At 39.0% G+C, this 21,587-nt stretch overlaps 1 protein-coding gene across 3 annotated transcripts in view; it reads right to left on the reverse strand.

Moving 5' to 3' along the window:
* Positions 1–21,587, reverse strand: part of RGS22 (regulator of G protein signaling 22) — a 152,880-nt gene that overhangs the window by 127,052 nt on the left and 4,241 nt on the right. For 2 of the 3 annotated variants that reach the window (XM_025393994.1, XM_025393993.1), the window contains exon 3: positions 12,922–12,984. In XM_025393994.1, coding sequence (XP_025249779.1) covers positions 12,922–12,984 — 63 coding nt within the window. Of the gene's footprint in view, positions 1–11,345; positions 11,456–12,921; positions 12,985–21,587 lie in introns of all 3 variants that reach the window. The other variant, XM_025393995.1, reaches the window with a different exon arrangement.

Below are 21,587 nucleotides of genomic sequence, written 5' to 3' on the forward strand. Positions count from 1 at the left end.
AGTGTGTACTGACCACTTCTCTACGCCAAGGACTCTGCTAAGTAATAATCCTATGAAGTTAGGGTAGCTTGGATTCAAACAAAGCGTTTTGATTCCAAAGCCTATACTCTTATCTACTCTGGTTCTACCAGTAAAGGCACAGAAGCATGAAGCAACATGGTGTATGTGGGTAACTCTACGCAGCCGGATTAGAACAAGAATAGCCGTAGTTGGAATAGTTTAAGGAACAGAGAAGAAAGACTTGAAGTAGATAACCTAGTATAACCACATCACAAAAGGCTTTGCATGCCATTTCAAGAAGTATGGGCTTTATCTTAACCCTCTAGGAAACAGGGAGACATATGAACATCCTAAGTAGGAAAGTAACATAGTTACTTCTAATTTGTGTTTTAGAAAGGTTCTGCAGCGGTTTGGAGGATATAATGGTTGCTTTCCAGCTCATGAGCTGGTGCGGTGGGCTGCTCACATTCCACAAGCAGAACCATCACCACACTCTGGGGAGACTGGCTGTTATCGCAGAGCTACTGCTATCACATCACAAACAGGTTTTGTGTAAAAATTACTAACTGGATGGGACACTGTCCCCGTCACACGCAGGGGCTAGGGGAGGATTTAAAGCAGGTAGTTAACAATTACTTTTGAGTTTTTTTGAGACTGAGTCTCGCTTTGTCCTCAGGCTGCAGTGCAGTGGCGCTGTCTCAGCTCAGTGGCGCGATCTCGGCTCACTGCAACCTCTGCCTCCTGGGTTCAAGCGATTCTCTTGCCTCAACCTCCCGAGTAGCTGGGACTACAGGCACACACCACCATGCCCAGCTAATTTTTGTAGTTTTACTAGAGATGGGGTTTCACCATGTTGGCCCGGATGGTCTCAATCTCAGTCTTGACCTTGTGATCCACCCATCTTGGCCTCTCAAAGTGCTGGGATTATAAGCGTGAGCCACTGTGCCTAGCCAACAATTACTTTTATATTTAACATAAAATGCACAACTGCAGCTGAGAAAGACTAAATGAACCCTTCGTGGCTTTACAGCAAGTCCTCTAATGAGCTTACAACAGAACTCCTGAGTTATGACTACGCAACTGCTTTAAACCTAGAACTGACCACATAATTTCTCTCTTTTTTTTTTTAGACAGTCTTGCTCTGTCGCCAGGCTAGAGGAGTGCAGTGGCACTGAGAGGTGACAACGTGCTAGCAGCCCTCACTCTCAGTGCCTCCTCGGCCTCGGTGTCCACTCTGGCAGCACTTGAGGAGCCCTTCAGCACGCCAGGGCACCATGGGAACCCCTCTCTGGGCTGGTTGAGCTTGGAGCTGCCTCCCTCTGCTTGTTGGGAGGTGTGGAGGGAGAGGCGTGGGCGGGAACCTGGGCTGTGCGAGGTGCTTGGGGGATCTGGCCGGTGCGGGCTCCGGGGTCCCTGCACACAGAGCGGCCAGCAGGCACCGCAGGCTCAGGGCAGTGAGGGGCTTAGCATCTGGGCCAGCAGCTGCGGAGGTTGCACCGGGTCCCCCAGCAGTGTCGGGTCCCCCAGCAGTGTCAGCCCCCCAGCGCTGCACTCAAATTCTCCCCGGGCCCTAGTTGCCTCCCCACGGGGCCCTAGCTGCCTCCCCGCGGGGCAGGGCTGGGGACCTGCAGCCTGCCATGTCTGAGCTCCCCTCTGCAGTGAGCTCCCCTCTGCAGTGGGCTCCCGTGCAGCCTGAGCCTCCCCCAGGGACGCCACCCCCTGCTCTGTGGCGCCCAGTCCCATCACAGCCCAAAGGCTGAGGAGTGCAGGCGCCGCTGGGGACTGGCGGGCAGCTCTGCCTGCAGCCCCCCTGCAGGATCCACTGGGTGAAGCCAGCTGGGCTCCTGAACAGGATGGGGACTTGGAGAACTTTTATATCTAGCTGCAGGATTGTATGTGCACCAATCAGCACTCTGTGTCTAGCTCAGGGTTTGTAAATACACCAATCAGCACTCTATGTCTAGCTCAGGGTTTGTGAATATACTAACTGGTACTCTGTATCTAGCTAACCTAGTGGAGACTTGGAGAACTAGCACTCTGTGACTCTGTGTCTAGCTCAAGGATTGTTATGTGCACACATCAGTACTCTGTATCTAGCTCAAGATTTGTAAATACACCAATTAGCACTCTGTGTCTAGCTCAGGGTTTGTGAATACACCAATTGGTACTCTGTATCTAGCCAACCTAGTGGGGACTTGGAGAACTTTTTCATCTAGCACTCTGTGTCTAGCTCAAGGATTGTAAATACACCAATCAACACTCTGTGTCTAGCTCAGGGTTTCTGAATACACCAACTGGTACTCTGTATCTACCTAATCTAGTGGAGACTTGGAGGACTAGCACTCTGTGACTCTGTGTCTAGCTCAAGGATTGTAAATGCACCAATCAGCACTCTGTGTCTAGCTCAAGGTTTGTAAACACACCAATTGGTACTCTGCATCTAGCTCACTCTATCTAGCTAACTAGCACTCTGTGACTCTGTCTAGCTCAAGGATTATAAACACACCAATCAACACTCTGTCAAAATGGACCGATTAGCTCTCTGTAAAACAGACCAATCAGCTCTCTGTAAAATGGACCAATCAGCAGGATGTGGGTGGGGTCAGATAAGGGAATAAAAGCAGGCTGCCTGAGCCAGCCAGCGGCAACCTGCTCGGGTGGCCTTCCACACCGTGGAAGCTTTGTTCTTTCGCTCTTTGCAACAAATCTTGCTGCTGCTCACTCTTTGGGTCCACGCTGCCTTTATGAGCTGTGTGACACTCACCACAAAGGTCTGCAGCTTCACTCCTGAAGCCAGTGAGACCGTGAACCCACCAGGAAGAACGAACAACTCCAGACATGCTGCCTTTAAGAGCTGTAACACTCACCACGAAGGTCTGCAGCTTCACTCCTGACAGCAAGACCACAAACCCATCAGAAGGAAGAAGTTCCAGACACATCTGAACGTCTGAAAGAACAAACTCCGGACACACCATCTTTAAGAACTGTAACATTCACCGCGAGGGTCCGCAGCTTCATTCTTGAAGTCAGTGAGGCCAAGAACCCACCAATTCCAGACATAGCACGATCTCGGCTCACTGCAACCTCCGCCTCCTGAGTTCAAGTGATTCTCCTGCCTCAGCCTCCCAAGTAGCTGGGTGCCACGACACCCAACTAATTTTTCTATTTTTTAGTAGAGACAGGGGTTTCACCATGTTGGCCAGGATGGTCTTGATCTCTTGACCTCATCATCCACCCACCTTGGCCTCCCAAAGTACTAGGATTACAGGCGTGAGCCGCCGCACCCGGCCATGTAATTTTAGTTAAGACTTATTGTGGATGCTGTGGACTGGCTCACTCAGGATCCACTCCAACCTCCTGAAATGCAAAACCCGGAAAAGTAAAAACCTTATTTCTCAGACTCCCTACAGCTACAATTTCATGTGTGATTTAGGTTGTGCTACTCATATGCACTTACAAAATTACTTGAATTCTGAATGGAGTTCATAGGGAAAAAGGCAGTGTATTCATTCTGAGGAAGAAAGTGTATGTAAGTACATGAAAGTGAGGAGAGGAACTGGTCAAAAAAAAGTACTTTATAGAAACAGCACAGTAAAAACAACAAATGGAAAACTGGAATTATGTTTATAATAAAATGACATGCAATGTTTCTATTTATTATTTAAAAAGAAATGTGAGTTTATATGTAAAAATGTTTATACTTTTTAAACTTAAGAATTTCTTTCTGTGGAATTAACTATAATGGAACAGAGATCTTGCTGGGATAAAAAAGTATTTTTGCATTTGAAAAGCCATGCATTAGCTTAGATCTTGGAAGGTCCTTAAAAGTACTATGATTCTAAGATGATAAAAGTGGCAAACAACTGTTTCAAAGCTTCTCTCGGTAATTCATTTTACCAATAGCAAAATGTTTGAATTACCAAGTGCCAATTATTGCCCTAAACATAGAGGATACAAACATGAATAGAACATTATTTCTGCCCTTGAAGGAACAAGTACATGATCTTTCATTTTTGTCTATGATGAAGAGTCAACAAAATGCCGAAATAAATTAAAACTTGTGTAAATGCAAATGGCAAGGGGAAATATGTCTCCAGTGACAAGGGTAATAATACTAGAATATTATGTCTGGTCTGGTTATCATACTCTTAAAAGAGATTTAGCTAAACTAGAAACTATCCAGAGAAAGATAAGCAGAATGATTAAAAATGGAAGAAATGTTGGGCAAATCACTTTGCCTTTCTGAGGCATATCAGTAAAAAGAAGTCGTAACTAGATAAACCCAAGGTGCTTTCCATGTTTGATACTCCATCGGTCCATGATGGACATTCCAGGGAAAAAGTCTATATCTTCTGCTCTTTAGTAAGATCGCCTAGCTCCATTATTCCTTTGTTAGCTCATTCATTTATTCAATAAGTATTTAATTATTATCATAATATCCTGTTTAATATATTGAGTGAACCAATATAGGGCATCCTCCACGAAGCCCCAAATGAAATGGAAAAGACATAGATCCTGCCTCAGAACACACATAATCCAGGAGAGGAAGATAGAAAAGTAAATATAAATGGCAATAAAGACCCATCCTATGAGGGGAAAGGATATGAAAGTCAGCACATAAGGTGAAATCATATTTAGTCAAGATAATCCCTTGAAATCTTGAAAACATCCATAAATTTGTCTTCAACAATGTTCTCAAAAAGTTCATGAGTCAGTTGTTCCTCTGGATTGAAATGGGTCACTGATTCTTCAGTTAGGGACTGGATGAAGGGATGGACTTGTGTTTAAAGCTCACGTTGTACACAAAATATGTATGTTTAACACTAGAAACACCCTTAGCATGATGACATAACAACATACTGTAAGAGGCAGGAAGGATGACACTCACTGATGGAATGGCAGTTTCTCATCTTCCATCTCTCACACTCTCCAGGGCACATACACATAGATTGGTACAAAAGAGAAAACCATTGTCACTCTTTAAATCACTCTTTTTTTTTTTTTTGAGGCAGAGTCTCGCTCTGCCGCCCAGGCTGGAGTGCAGTGGCCAGATCTCAGCTCACTGCAAGCTCCGCCTCCCGGGTTTACGCCATTCTCCTGCCTCAGCCTCCCGAGTAGCTGGGACTACAGGCGCCCGCCACCGCGCCTGGCTAGTTTTTTGTATTTTTTAGTAGAGACGGGGTTTCACCGTGTTAGCCAGGATGGTCTCGATCTCCTGACCTTGTGATCCGCCCGTCTCAGCCTCCCAAAGTGCTGGGATTACAGGCTTGAGCCACCACGCCCGGCTAAATCACTCTTTATGTCACTCTTTAAACCTCACTCTTTCTGCAGAACATGAATAGTTCAATTCAAATAAGAATGGATGTATATTGCAACTCCAGTTTAACACAGAACAAGCACAATAGAAGAACGTACAAAGTAATGGGATGGCACAGAAGGACTCATTAACTATTAATATATTCTGGAAATTAAGGAAGATGTAGAGGGAAAGTGGGCTGCTAGAGTTGAATTTTGAAGAATGAAGAGGCAATGTCAGTTATACAAGGGAGAAGAGGGGAATTCAGCAAAAGTAACAGCCAATGCATCAAGATAAAGGAGCATGACACCTACCATGTACCCACAAAAATTAAAAATAAAAATAAGATACAAGAGCACAAAATAATAGGTTACATTTGGTGAACTGCAAGCAGTGAGACATATTCAACTTTAAAATTTTAAGGGAGAATAGCAGAAATAAGACTGGAGAGAAAGGGTGAGTTCGTTGAGGACCTCCTATCATATGCTGTAACTCTCAACTTACACTGTTGAACCAATGGTTCTCATAGGGTGGTTCCTAGATCAGCAATATCACCATCACCTGATAGCCTGTTAGAAATGCAAATTCCCTCCTAAGCAAATTAACACAGGAACAGAAAACCAAACACCACATGTTTTCACTTATAAGTGGGAGCTAAACATCAAGTGTTCATGGACATAAATGGCAACAGTAGACACTGGGGACGACTACATGGGAGAGGGAAGGATGGAGATAAGGGCTGAAAAACTACTGGGTACTATGCTCAGTACCTAGGTGAAGGGATCATTCATATCTTAAGCCTCAGCATCACGCAATATACCCAGGTAACAAACTTGCACATGCACACCCCCAAATCTAAAATAAAAGTTGAAAAGAAAAAAGAAAGATAAGCAACTTATCAGTCCCCTCCTTATAACAAAATCTCTGGGGAAGGAGCTCAGCATTCTCAGTTTTAACAAGCCCTCTGATCATTCTAACGCATGCACATGTTTAAGAATCACTGCTTTACAACAAGGAGGAGCCACTGAAGAGTTTTTAGCTGAGGAAAGGCAGAATTCAGATGAAGACAAACTGCAAAGCCACAATCTGTTGGTTACGTCGTGCTGACTGTCATGGGTATTCACATACGAGGTGGTACCAGCCATTTGTGTTTGATACCCAGGAGAAAGAGCCCTGGTCTTTCATTAGTACCCAAATTCCTGTCGTTGGCTTAAAAAGAAGCTCTCTTAAACATCAAGTCCTTTGTTTTAACTATTTCTAAGCTTACCTATAAAACTCCTATAGTTTAGTAAGTAATAATACAAGACACATAGGGTGTGGGAGACAGAAATGAATGATGTAGAAAGTCTTTTCTCCAAAAAGCTAAGTTGGCTGATTTAGAGAATGCTCAACTTTGAATCATATGACAGGAAAAACCTTCAGTTTGAGCCTCAAACCCAATCCTCCACAAGCTGTTACAGACTGCTCTTGTCCTTACTTAATTTTCTTATTTCAAGGATATCATTTTCCAAATATTCCAAAATGAATTGACCTGAAGGTGGTGAAAGCTAACTTTGTAGTACTAGTCATCCATGTGTGAAAAATATTTTCACAGAAAAAGCAAGTGCATGAAAATATTTTTACCAGAGTAAATTTCTGGTTCCACATTTCTTTGAAAAGGGGAGAGAAAAAAAACCTGTGAATAATTAGTGATTAAACCGCCAGCCTAGCACCAGTGAAACTTACCGGGTGCCAAATTATTTAGCTGAACAGTATTTAAATTAAAAACTAATGACTAGGTTAATTTAATACATGTTCATCTCTGCTCCAACTCTATCTTTACTAATTGAGCTCCAAAGCTATATTTTAAACATGGATCCCTAGTCAGTGAATGGAAAACATCTGACTACTTGAATGCAACAAGTCAGTTACCAATAACAACTTCTTTTAATCTAAGCTTTATTGTCACTTTAGATGTTAAACCATAAACTGTTTACTAGACATGTTCACCAATGGGATGCAAGGAATAATGTGCCACATAAAATATATAGAAAATATCCTTAGTTAATAAATGAGTCAGGTAATTTGAGTGCTGTATTTTTGAGCTGCAAGTCTTATCAAAACACCCAGAGGTATAAACAGTGAAGTAAGCAGTTTCCTAGAGCCTTATCAACACCTGTAAAAATCAATTTCTGAGTATTTAGATTTTGGCAAGAGAAGACCCAAACCCTTCATCCCCCTTCATCCTATGCATTCTCCCAAAATATACTCTCTCTCTCTCCCCACTGGTCCCCCACAACAGTCCATCTAGCATGTAACTCCTTCATTAAGCTGCAAGAAATTATAATTGTTTACAGATTTAAAAAAGTGTGGAGAATCAGTCCAAAAAAAGAAGTTATGGTAAAATTCCAACAGCACATAGCTAAGCATGGTCTGGCAAACATATGACATACCTATCCTTGTGAGGAGGGTATAGAACAGGCCACCCCTTCAGCTTCTGCAAACTATAAATGTCACAAACATTTGAAACCACCCACAGAGGACCAACCTAAATCTATGTGGGCTCATCTACTCAATCCCACAACAGTCACTAAGCATAAAACACACAAAACAAAGCCAAAAGAAAAAACACGTTTTCACACTATAGCACAGAAGAAAACTTAATAAGCAAACACTTGTCCATAAAGAGTTGACAGCAAAAACCTCCCAGACACCAAATGAAAACAATATCTGAATGTGAACTTGGCACAAGAACAAACAGAATGAAGTTATGAAAGCTAGAATTTGGAAAGTGCCCTAATCATTTATAATAGCAGCAACTGTCCTGGATTCCCCTCATCAAAAAATAACACAGAGGCAGGCTACCAGCCACCAGTTTCTGGATCTTACAATGTGTCCCAAGGGTATAATGGTGTAATGGAAAGAAATAGTGTAGGGGCCAGAATGCCCGATTTCTAGGCCCATTTCTACCACAATTCGGTATGGGACCATGGGCATGTCATTACAAATACGGAAAAAGTCTCAGAAGTCATCTCAGAGATGACCTAAGGGCCCTATAATCTGTATCTACACTCTAGGGCTTAGGCTATTGTTTTTGGTGGGGGCTGAGGGTGGGGGTGGGTGAGGAAAGGAGGCAGGAGAAAAGATTAGAAGGTTTACTTGTTTATATTAAGGATCTCACATGGAAAATGTTGAAATAAAAACAGAATCATAATCAAGAAGCTTTGGGAGATACAGAAAAGACCTGTCCTTGCCCCCAGGAAATTTACAGTGTAGCTTCTGAGATAAAATAAACAGAGAAGAAGGAAATTTTCTCTGGTCAAGAAAGTCCAATCTCCCACCATAGATATATATACATATACAGAGATACATGAGATACACACACACACACACACACGATATTCTCATAAAATGATTTTCTAACCTCTACTTGAATACCTCCAAGTTTACTCCTTCACAAGTCAGCCCATTTAATTGTTAGAAAACAAATTCTAAAGTTCCTTCTTATGGTAAGTGAAAATCAAATCAACTTATCTCATAAATGCTGGCCCTGGTTCTGCACTCTAGTTTCACAGAATACATTAACCCTTCTTCCTCAATCAAATCGTAAAATATTGTAAAAGGACTACTCCTTTTCACCCTTGCCACCCATTCCCAAGCCAGGTTAAACACCAAACTTCTTTCAACCCTTCATTTGACATGGTTTCCAGAGTGATCATTGGCTCAGTCTCCCTGAGTCTGGTTTGGCAGAGCAACTCTTAACATATGGCACCAAAAATGGAACGCAACAGTCTAAGCGCAGTCTGACAATACAACCCTATTCAAAGAAACATTTATTGAGTTCTGTGATCCAGACTAATATTTTTCTTGAGCTTGACTACACTTCTATTAATGGCCCCTAAAACCACATTAACTTTGTTTGTTTTGGTCCATTTCATACTATCGGGATAAAAACAAGACCAGATTCTCTCACTCAAATCATTAGTTTACTCCTCTGCTGCCAGTTCTATAGACATCATAGCATGATGGAACAATCAAAAGTTTTTGAGCCATCTGAACCTGTGCGGACCATTATTTACTAGATGAGTGACCTAATACTGGAACTTGCAACTTTTCATCCAAGTCTCTTATAAAAATCGTTTTAAAAAGGCAAAGCCAATGACAGATTTGTTTGGCACATAAGATTATCCTCTAGATTGACCATCCACCAATCCCATTAAAGAGTGATTGCCTATTATGCTATAGGAATGGAGGATGAGATAGTCTAATTAGTGAAGGAAAAGAAAAGTGAAGCACTAAACCTGTGCTAGGCACTTAATATACATTACCTCGCTTGATAATAATTTTGTAAGATAGTCATATTGTCTTCACAGAGAAAGAAATCGAGGAATTAAGTAAGCTTAATTCACAGAGAAAGAAATCGAGGAATGAAGTAAGCAAGGTTTCTAAGATCACACCGGTAAGAGTGGAAAAGTTGGAATCAAACACAGTTCTCTCACTCCTAATACCAACAATTACATGGTGAGATTTGAGCACGGGAAGAATAAGTGTGGTCGAGACAGATTGGTGGGCTAGGGGAGGCAGGAAAGAGTATGCAGGATGGCACAAGTAATGTGAAGCGAGATACAAAGCTAGAAAGTTAAGCTGAAGCCAAATTACAAAAGGTCTTGAATTGTACACTAGCAAATTTGGAATTCAATCTGTAGGTTATTAAAAATCAACTCCTGCTGATTATGGTTAGTGAACCAGTTCAAATATTTGAAAACTAATTTCACAGATAATTATAAAGTCTTTGGAGACAAAGCACTATAAGTGGAGCATGTGTTGAGGTTGTTATTTTAGATAGGGTTGTTAGGGAAGGCTTTCTAAACAGAAGGGATTTAAGTTAGGGAGAAAGTGATACAGGTATCTAAGAGAAGAGCATGCCAGGTAGAAAGATCCTGAGTATATGTGGCATATTCATGTTTGAGAAGCATAAAGAAAGTCAGTCAGGTTGGAAAGTAAGTAGGGAAAGTAAGGAGAAAATAAAGATCAAGAGATAGCAAGAGCCAGATCATATAGGATTCTGGATTTTATTCTTAGTGTAATGAGAAGTCCCTAGACAGGGTTTTGAACAGAGCAGGAAGTAACATGATTCAATTTATTATTTTTTATAATACTTTATTGAAATCATAATACATTAATTTATGGTTCCCTAAAATACCAGTCTCTAACTATCCAAAAAAAGAAAGATTAGTTTGGCATACTTACTCTCAGTAAACTCATACTGGCTTCTAATTCTTAGCTAAGTGCTCATAAACCAAACATTACTAATCTGTTCTAGAATTTTGCCAGACACTTGGTTTGAGAATACATCATTCCTTCTCCTCTCTGTCGCCAGATTCTTTTTGAAAACCCGTGACAACATTTTCTCTTCTCTTGTCTTGTAATGTGAAGAACGGGTAATTAATAGGTAGACTGTGTGATCCTGAATGTAGATGCAAAAGGAACTCAAAAAAAAAAAAAGGAAGGGGAAGTAAAAACAGGATTTAGAGAGATGGAAAACAGGAAAAAGGCAGCCCAGGTGAGTGCTTGGGACACACGAAGGGGTCAAACTTCTGGTCTTGCTCAGGAGGGATAAAAACATTACTATATGGAATTCAATCAAAATCACACTGTCATGTCACCTAAAGTCTAAAAGGAAACACAAAAATGGCAATGTGTATTCTGACTGGGTGCCAGGATTATCACATTTTTGGTAAACTGTCTATACTATTGTTATGTCATTTCTATAATTTAAAATAGATTTTTTGAAAAAGAAAATTAAGAGAATTTCCTTTCCAAAACAAGTCAATGTAATCACAAATCCCAACACCCTGAAATGCAAATGTTAAGAAATTGACATTAGATCTATATAGAGACTTTTCTATTTAAAATTTCACAAAAATGTACTTGTTTTGGAGAGAGAATGGAGATTGCAGAGCCCACAGGAAAGACTACACAATCTGGAAAAGCAAAGTTCTGGCAATTTTGTGATGCTGTTGGGTTTTATATAATATACAACTGGATAACAAAAGTTAAAGAGTCAGACCAAACAAGAACTCTTTGAGTATCCTGTGGTGTCGCTCAGGCTTGTTCTTGGAAAGGGAGCAGGGGCTTTGGTGTGTCAATCTAACTTCCATAATGGGTCCAGAGACTTAGCTATGCCCAATAGAGAGAGTACAAAATTACTTTAGAAAAAAAAAAAATACAAAACAAACGTGCACGCATGCATAGATACATACATATATATAAAACTAATCTACACAAGAAAGTACTGAATAGTAATTTCCCTTCAAAAGGTATTTCCAGTGTTCAGGCTTTAAGAGACTTCACATTTATGGTACACTCCCTTTAAAATTACTCGTGATTTTTTTTTATGTTTCAATTTTTTTCTGGAAAACAGTTTTCATAACCCAATAGCAGAAACCTTTTCTTATATGTCTTGTAACCAGCATTCCTTATTAACTTTATTTCCATTCAAGATAGGTCTTTTTATGACCCCTCATTTCACTTTTCCCCAATTCCTTGCTGTGGTTTGAATGTGTCCCCCAAATTTTACGTGTTGAAAACTTAATTCCCAATGCAACAGTGTTGGAAGGTGGAGCCTAAAAAGAAGTGAGTAGGTCATGAGGGTTCTGCTCTCCTGAATGGATTGTTATTATCTTGAGAGTGGGTTGGTTATCAAGAGAGTGTTATAAAATTTGTTTAAAGTTTGTTATAAAAGTGAGGTCAGTGCCCCTCTTTCTCCCTCATTCTCTTAATCTCTGTTTGCCCTTCCACCATGGCATGATGTGGGAGGAAGGCCCTCACCAGATGCAGCCCCTTGATCTTGGACTTTTCAACTTCCAGAACTGTCAGCCAAATAAATTTCCACTCCTTATACATTACCCAATCTTAGTTATTCTGTTATAGCAGCATAGACTATATGGACTAGGACATCCCTTAATACTCACAATATATGTTACTGCTGTCTATGACTGAAACTATTAATTGGCATCCATCTATGTTACACCAACGACAGTGTGCCAAGTCCTATTTACTACTGATATAAAACTCTAGTTGCCTTAAATACAAATTCCACTTTAAGATCTATCCAAGAGGATGAAAATAATTGCTTGAAAGCAAGAAATTAGTTCCCTGACTTTTTTGATATTTTGTCCTTATCACCTCTGTCAAAAGTCTAACATGTTAGCTGGGCGTCATGGCACATGCCTGCAGTTCCAGCTACTTGGGAGGCAGGAGGATCGCTTGAGTTTGGGAAGTCAAGGCTGCAGTGAGCCATGATCATACCACTGTACTCCAGTGTGGGTGACACAGTGACACACTGTCTCAAAATAAAGAAAGAAAGAAAGAAAAAGCCTAACATGGTGCCAAATACAGCTGAACCAGAGTTTGTACAGAATGCCTTATAATGGTTAGAAAAACTCCAGCTTTCTTCAATAAGAATAATTTCTAAATATGATTCAAATCCAAATGATTATATAAAAAGATAAAACCTTTACCTAAATGCTTTAATATTTTTTAAAAAGCATTATCCCTGATAAATTGGTCTCACAAGATAATTCAGTGATTAAAATATTTTGCTTTGATAATATGTATTCGATAGATCATAATAATAAACTCACTGGAAGGCTCAGAAATTCATTAAAGTAGTCTACAAGGAAATCATCTGTTGCCAGAGAATCTTCCTGCAAAAAAAAAAACATAAAAACACAGTATTATAATTATACAACAATGTTTTAAATCATGCCTATATTATTCTCTAATTCTGCTATGAATTTATCATCACGTAGATCTTCAAATCTCTTTTAGTCAGTAAACAGTGAACCCTCACTATAAACTGGACACAGTTTATAGTGTTTTATAGTTTCCTTCCAATCTCTGAAAGGAAAAAATAAGAAAACAGAAGGGAGTATATTCTTAAAACACTTTGCTACTATACTTAGTTGGAAAACAGAACACATGAAAAATATAGCACAGCACTTAAATGAAAATCAACAAATACAAAATAATACCACCACATGGTAAGTTTCACACAGACTTATTTAAATATATGTATATTTCATAAAAATAAAGGCAGAGTCAACAAGAAGCAGTGTTTGGAGCCCAAATGAAATTGAGCATGTAAATTTCTTAAATTGCCCAATGAAAGTGATAAAAGAAGTGAAGAAAATGTTGTACTGCCCCGCCACCCCAGAATGAGATACATTTTTTAATCTGGATCTTGCTTCACTTTTGCATGAGGAAACTTTGACAATGCATGTGTTCTAAGAATAAAGATTGTATACATTTTTTCCATAACTATCTCATCCACCAACATAGCCACTTTTCAAATTGGCAAAATTGAAAAGCCACTGCCAAGAACAAAATCTCTCTTCCAAATCCTAAGACACCTTATTTTATTAGTAATTGTTTCCATTATGTCAAAAGCACATCATGGCATAACTGTTATATGGTACATGTGTTTATTTTGTTATTCATAATTATATTTAAATTTTGCAAATCTAACATGAAAGTTGACAATATGACACAATGCTATCATTTCCATATGGCTGATTACTTTCTTTTTATACTGGCCAATGTTTTAAAATGTACTGAAGTATATAGTGCTATAAGGAAGACACTATAGCATATTGCACCTATTTTGGGAAGTAGATTTTCAGGGTAATTTCTTTAAGAAATTGCAGCATCAGAAGAGAGTTATAAACAATCACTTATAGAATTTATATCAAGAAACTTACTAGAAACCTTAAAACAAAAGATTTAGTTTTCTAAAAATTTCAACTGATTAAAATAACAACAAACTAAGGATTTAATAAATTTACTACCTTAGTAGTAGTACCTTAGTAGCACGTGCTCAAAGAAAGTCCTGATTGGCAAAGTCTAACAAAGCAGAACAAGGCAGATATCCTTTTGGGGGAAACTACAAGGCATTTAATAACCTATCAGACTTTACCTTCCAAAGTTACTTTAATAATTCCAACTGTATTTAGTGGACTATCTAGTTTTTGCTAACTCTTATGAGAAAACATCTGAATTCTGGGTAGAAGGCATTGTGCTACAATAAGGGTGGCCAAATTTGGCAGTACTGGATCACATGATCAAAAATCCACAGATGTGAACAGTGTATATCTTAAATAACATACAGTAGTGCAATACAATCCCTTGTTAGTTTTTCTAAAGTATACATTTCATTTTTAATTTTTAGTCATAATACAGAATATGTATTTCATAGCACCAGGTGGAACTAAGTATTGCCTAGAATTGCCACACTGCCTGAAATTTCTAATTTCCAGATTCATATATTCATTTCCAGATGTCTTGCACTTCTAAAAGATTCTAATTCAATGAACTATCTGAGAGGAGATACTCGTTTTGTTTTTGTTTTAAGACAAGGTCTTGCCCTGTCACCCAGGCTGGAGTGCAGAGGCGTGATCTCAGCTCACTGCAACCTCCGCCTCCCGGGTTCAAGTGATTATCATGCCTCTGCCTCCTATCTGGGACTACAGGCGCCCACCACCATGCCCGGCTAATTTCTGTATTTTTTGTAGAGACAAGGTTTCACCATGTTGCCCAGGCTGGTCTCGAAGTCCTGGCCTCAAGTGATCTGCCCGCCTCGGCCTCCTAAAGTCCTGGGATTACAAGCATGAGCCACCATGCCCAGCCCTGTTTTTTGTTTTTTTCCTTAACCTATTTCAGATAGATAACTTTGAATGAATAATTAGAAAATGAAATAGAAGATACATACGGCAATCCCAATTTTTTGTTATTAAATTCAACAGATATACATATACTCTGTCAAACTGCCATAAAGGTTTTCAAAGTTTACTCTAGATTCCTGAGCTCAGCTCATCTCACCAGGGACTGGTAAGAGTTCTCAGGTGGCAGCAGTAGCACTGCTCTAACCCCTTGGTGACTTGACATTTCCTAGGCATTCAGTCATATCCTTTGGTTTGCACTTACAGAAAACTATGAAAACCTCAGGTATTATCAAATACATCAAAATCAATATTTCTTTTCTAAAATTGTGCCTTAATTTCTATCAATATCAAACCTCAGCAGTTGCGTTGATATTGGGTAGTTACACAATGGGAAATAAGCGCTGCCTCCAAGTACGATCTGCTCACCCACATGTGGCACTTGAGTGGAAAGGCTTGTCCTTCTCTTAGTAAATAAAAGAACCTATTTTCCCACTGTAGTTTCTAGTTCAATGTGTTCAAAATATCTTGTCACATCAGTAAGCAGTCTTGTAAACCCATGAGTATCTGATAAGCCCTTTACACCACAAACCCTTTAATTAAAAAAAAAAAAAAAATTAAGGCCTTGAGCTGAAGAAGTAACTCAGTTACTCTCAAAGAGTTTCCACAATCCCATTACTTGGCTATATTAAAATGCTCTAAGTCTCTATGCTTAGGTTTAACATCTTCCAAATAATCAATAAACTGGTGATGGTTAATGGTATAATCAAGAAGAAAACTGAGTTAGAATCATTTCCTCCATTACATCATTCCATAAACCTGACTGCAAAATTTGCAACACAGATTCTCTGTTGAATGAAGGTAGGAACACTTCTTCAGAATTGAATGTACTCTTGAAACCGGTTTGTTTTTTGTTTTTTTTTTATGTATTACAGGTGTGCCATCTGTGAAAATGAAGTCAGCTTTTCCATTTTTAGTCCAAACTTCTCAAATGTCTTACTGAAAGAGGGTTAACAAAATAGTTTATGTGTGCTTGCTAATTATGGTAGGTAAAATTTTTTGCTTAAAGTTATTTTGCCGCACCTTCAAATCAGATTAACTACAATTTTTTTTTTTTTTTTTTTTTGAGACAGGGTCTTGCTCTGTCACTTAGGCGCTTAACTAATTTAAAAAACTTTTTTTTTTTTTTTGTAGAGACAGGGTCTCACTATATTGCCTATGCTGGTCTTGAACTCCTGGGCTCAAGCAATCCTCCCACCTAGACCTCCCAAAGTGCTGGGATTACAAGCATGAGCCACCACACCCAGTCCAATTTCTTTACAACTCTAAAAGATGCAAGATATACAAAGACATTATAAGCAAGGAAGAGGAAATAAGAAGACAAAAAACCCACAGTCCAAGAAAGAATATGATACATGCCATAAGAGAATTACAATATAAACTGTTTCTTCCAAAGGAAGGAAAGATGTTATCTGGTAAGAAGAATCAGAAGAGACTCAAGTGGGAAAAATGGCATGTGAAATGCATTTCAAATAACTTCAAATTCTGTATTTAGAAATATAAATATGAGGGGTAATAATGCTGAGTACACAGAGAAACGCATGAGCAAAGGAGAGAGGCCAGAAAGCAAGACAGCATAGTAGGTGTCTCTGGGGAATGGGGGCAAGAATCAACTGAGAAGGAGCTTGAAGAACTTTCTAGGACATGAAAATGTTCTACATATGCATTGGAGTTTGGATTACACAGGTGTATACATTTGTCAAAATTCACCAAATTATTCTTTAAATGTTTGCATTTCAGTGTATAAATTTTGCATCAACAAAAGAATCATAAACTAATATTGAATACTATTAATAGTTCATGATACTCATGAAGTATTTAGAGGTGAAGTTTATCAATGTCTGTAACTTACTTTAAAATGCATAAAAAATAAGATGGACTGATGGATGGATGATGAGATAGGCCAGCTATGTGAAAAAACAAATGTAACAAAAATTGTGAAATCTTAGTGGTAGGTATATCGGTGTTAACTATACAATTCTTTTAATTCTTACATGTTTAAATTTTTTCCTAGTAAATGTTTGGAGGGGGGCCTTATTACAAGGAAATAAGATCAAGTTTCTCTGCACATTATGGACAGGCTTCTTAGCCTTCTGTGTATTAAATAACAGATTCTCAAATCAGCATCATTGCCTCTAGAATAAATTCCTGGTTATCTGACCATCTTCTGACTACTACTCTGGAATCCTATCTACCAAGGGACTGACCTCTGGTTCACCGTCCTATCCATCATATGCCAAACCTCATCTTTCCTATTCTTTCTTATCCGTACCACCCTATGGGTCAGTCTTCCTAGCCACACCTCATTTAATACAAGGGATCCATTTGTTCCCCCAGTCTCCAATCCTTTTCTACCACAAAAAGGGCTTATGGTGAATGCAATTTGGCTCCTGCCCACTGTCCAGCCTTATCTCATACTACACGCTGTAGTCATAGCAATTTTTTTATAGTTCCGCACCTTGGCACATGCTGATTATTCTGCCCAGAAAAATTTTCCCTCTTATTCATGTACCCATCTTTTTTCTTCTCCAGAAGTCTGGAGTAGTGGTCATCTGTATTTCCCCTATAAAAACCTTTATCATTTCATACTGTAATTGTTTACATGTCTCATCCTGGATTGTGAACTTCTGGAGGAAAAGGGCTGTTTCCTATTTATTCTTTTAATTTTTTCAATGCCTTTAGATAGTAAACGTTTACAACATTTTTTACTGAATAAATTGAAAGATTACACTGAGGACACGAAACCTAAAGAGAAAAGACTAATAACTTTAAAAAAAAACTCTAACAAATAATACTAATTAAAAGAAGAGATACTGTCAAAAGAGAAAAAGAGTCAGAAAAAGAGAATACAAGGTGAGACAAGCTCCACAGCACATCTTGTTGAAAGTATAGCTTGCCTAGATCAAGGCATTTTTGACATTTGAAAACCAAAAGCCCATGTATCAGATCCCCACTGGTTTGCAAAATTATATTTTCTATAAATGAAGTCTATGAAAGAGGAAGATATTAAAATGGTTCATGCAATGAGGAGCAAAAGTATGGACTCTGCTTTTATCCTCCAAAGGTTATCATCACAGATTACATCAGTATCTATCCAGAAATACTTTTCCATCGGGCTTCTGTCCTGTCCTCTCCTGCCCTCCCCTCCCCTCCCCTCCCCTCCCTTTACCTCCCTTCTTTTCTCTTCTCCCCTTCCCTTTTCTTCTCTCTGTCTCTCTCTCTCAACAAGTACACAAAAGACTTGAGAAGGTGAAGGAAGCTCTGGACGCCCCCAACCCCCTCCCCCCGCCACTTTTATTTTATTTTATTTTATTTTATTTTATTGAGATGGAATCTTACTCTGTCACCAGGCTGGAGTGCAGTGGCACAATCTCGGCTCACTGCAACCTCCGCCTCCCAGGTTCAAGAGATTCTCCTGCCTCAGCCTCCTGAGTAGCTGGGACTATAGGCACGTGCCACCACGCCCAGCTAATTTTTGTATTTTTAGTAGAGACAGGGTTTCACCATGTTGGCCAGGATAGTCTGAATCTCCTGACCTCATGATCCACCCACCTCAGCCTCCCAAAGTGCTGGGATTACAGGTGTGAGCCACCGCGCCTGGCCTGGACTCACTTTTATCCAGTCATATCTCGAATTATACCTACTAGGCTTAAGACAATTCATTAGGCACAAATACCCTAAGGTTTTCTCCTTGTACAAAGATCTTTACAACTCACTGCAAAGATCGCGCCACTGCCCTCCAGCCTGGGCGACAGAGCAAGACTCTGTCTCAAAAAAAAAAAAAAAAAAAAAAAAAAAGATCTTTACAACTCAATATATTCATTTAAAGCAGAGAGTATCTCACACCCTTGGTCACTTTTTCTCCCATTCTATACGGTTAAAAAGAGGATGTGGCAAACTTCTCTAAATCCTGATGTACTTTCAATTCAAACCTCACACTTAACACTTAACTGCTTATCCTTTTACTGTTTCATATTAAAGGCCATCTCTCTGATCAGAAGGTATGCTACTTTGGGGATTAATAACAATGTTTATACCCAGTAGTGTCTAATATGGCCATACCTTGAAAAAGTTGCTTAAAGTTATTTACTAACTTAACAATGGGACTGCTAACAGTTTCTGTAGTTCCAAAAAAGCATCAGAGAATTTGATTCCTACCCAGAGTAAAGGATTCCATAGAGATGAAAGAATTCCAAATAGCCTAACACTTTACAAAGGACCTCTGGGACCTGTCTTAGTTTCCTAAAGACTTGTTCACAACACTTCTGGCCGCTAGCTCTGCAACCTCTTAAAGAAACAAGAACAGGAGAAAGTAGGGGTGGTACTTAGGTCTAGCCCTGCCTTCCAGTGTTTCCATATAAAGCTGCGTAGTGTGTCAGCCCCAGTAGGCTCTCACTGTTCATTTAACCCAATTATGTATAATTTAACATATTTTATTTGAAAAAAAAAAAACACCAAGTGGTCATTAATTGCCAAGTAATTAGTCATGTTTATGAGGACCGGAATTATGGACCTTTTTTCTATACAGTTGTCCCTTGGTATCCACTGGAGATTGGTTCCAGGACCCCCCACAGATACTGAAATCTGGGGATACTCAAGTCCCTCATATAAAATGGCATAGTATTTGCATATAACCTACACCCATCCTCCCATGTACTTTAAATCATCTCTAGGTTTCTTACAATACCTAATACAATGTAAATGTTATGTAAATGGTTGTTATCCTGTATTTTTAAAGTTTGTATTTTTTTCTGAAAAAAATTTTTTTTTTTGAGACAGAGTCTCACTTTGTCACCAAGGCTGGAGTGCAATGGTGTGATCTGAACTCACTGCAACCTCCACCTCCCAGGTTCAAACGATTCTCCTGCTTCAGCCTCCCGAGTGGCTGGGACTACAGGCATGTGCCATCACGTCCAGCTAATTTTTGTATTTTTGGTAGAGACGCAGTTTCACCACATTGGCCAGGCTGGTCTCGAACTCCTGACCTCAGGTGATCCACATGCAACGGCCTCCCCAAGTGCTGGGGTTACAGGTGTGAGCCACTGCACCTGGCCTTTTTCTGAATATTTTCAATCCAAGTTTGGTTGAATCCACAAATGTGGAATCCATGGATATGGAGAGCCAACTATGTTACTGTATGTTAAAATAATGAGAATGTCCTCATGCTTGAGAAATACCCTATGTTTATTATAATTTCATTCAACCTGTAAAAATAACAAAATAGAAATTTGAACAGACTAAAAATTAGCTTAAAATGAATACCATTTTTAACAAGTAAAATACAAGTAAATACTGCTTAAAGCTAAAGTTTATCTTAATTTGATGGTAAGATTACAAGGTATTCTCTTTTTTAACTTTTCCTTTTTTAAACAGCTTTCAATCTGCTTTTAGAGTTAATAAAACTGTGGGTTTTCTAAACCAGAAAACCTTCAACAAAATAGATCATTACACTACAATGTTTTTACTCCATAAAGAATTTTCTTTCCTGGATTCAATTTTTTGATGGAAGACTTGATAAAGACTTTTTTTGAAGCCTGGCACACTTACTTGCATAGTTGCAAACAAACTACTTTTAAGGCACAAGAAAAAGATATTATTTTGAATATAAAAGTCAGGTACTTAAATCTTTACTATTAATGCACTCTATTTTAATGATAAAAAAATTTAAGAGTCACTCTCACTTTAAACTTTCTGAATGTGTACCTTACACCTTACTTTAGCTGTAAGTTTAAAGTGAGAGTGACTCCTAAATTTTTATTTTTATTTTATTTTATTTTTTTGAGATGGAGTCTCGCTCTGTTGCCCAGGCTGAAGTGTGGTGGTGTGATCTTGGCTCACTGCAACCTCTGCCTTCTGGGTTCAAGCAATTCTCCTGCCTCAGCCTCCCGAGTAGCTGAGACTACAGGCACTCCTGGCTACTTTTTTTTTTTTTTTTTTTTTTTTGTATTTTTAGTAGAGACAAGGATTCACTGTGCTAACCAGGATGGTCTCAATCTCCTGACTTTGTGATCCGCCCCACCTTGACCTCCCAAAGTGCTGGGATTATAGGCATGAGCCACTGTGCCCAGCCCTAAATTTTAATGTGTAAATTTTGTAATTCACTCTCACTTTAAACTTTCTCAATGTGTACCTTATACCTAGGTAAAAAATTTAAAATATATACAAGGTATGTATCCCTGACAAACAAATACTTTATTCTAAATGAGTTATTCTATCTTTGAGGATGAAGACCCCATGTTAAGTTTCAAATATTATTTTGCGGGTGTCCACAACAGCATTGTACTTTTAGATCCACTGAGAAAATACAATATGAAAAAAAAGTTGGTATGAACACAGGAGCACAAAACCAAAAAAACAAAAAACAGAAAACTACTTAAATAAAATAATAAAATATTTTTCTCAATCATAAGCAGTTGTAATCATAAGGCATTAATCATAAGGTATTGCGGCTTCCCAAATATCAGGGACCCAGGCCCCTCTGATCTTATGTCTCTGCCATCCTCAAGATGCCAGGTCCACCTCATGATCTAAGA

Source organism: Theropithecus gelada, chromosome 8, assembly GCF_003255815.1.
Source record: "Theropithecus gelada isolate Dixy chromosome 8, Tgel_1.0, whole genome shotgun sequence".
Classification (NCBI taxonomy): Eukaryota; Metazoa; Chordata; class Mammalia; order Primates; family Cercopithecidae; genus Theropithecus; species Theropithecus gelada.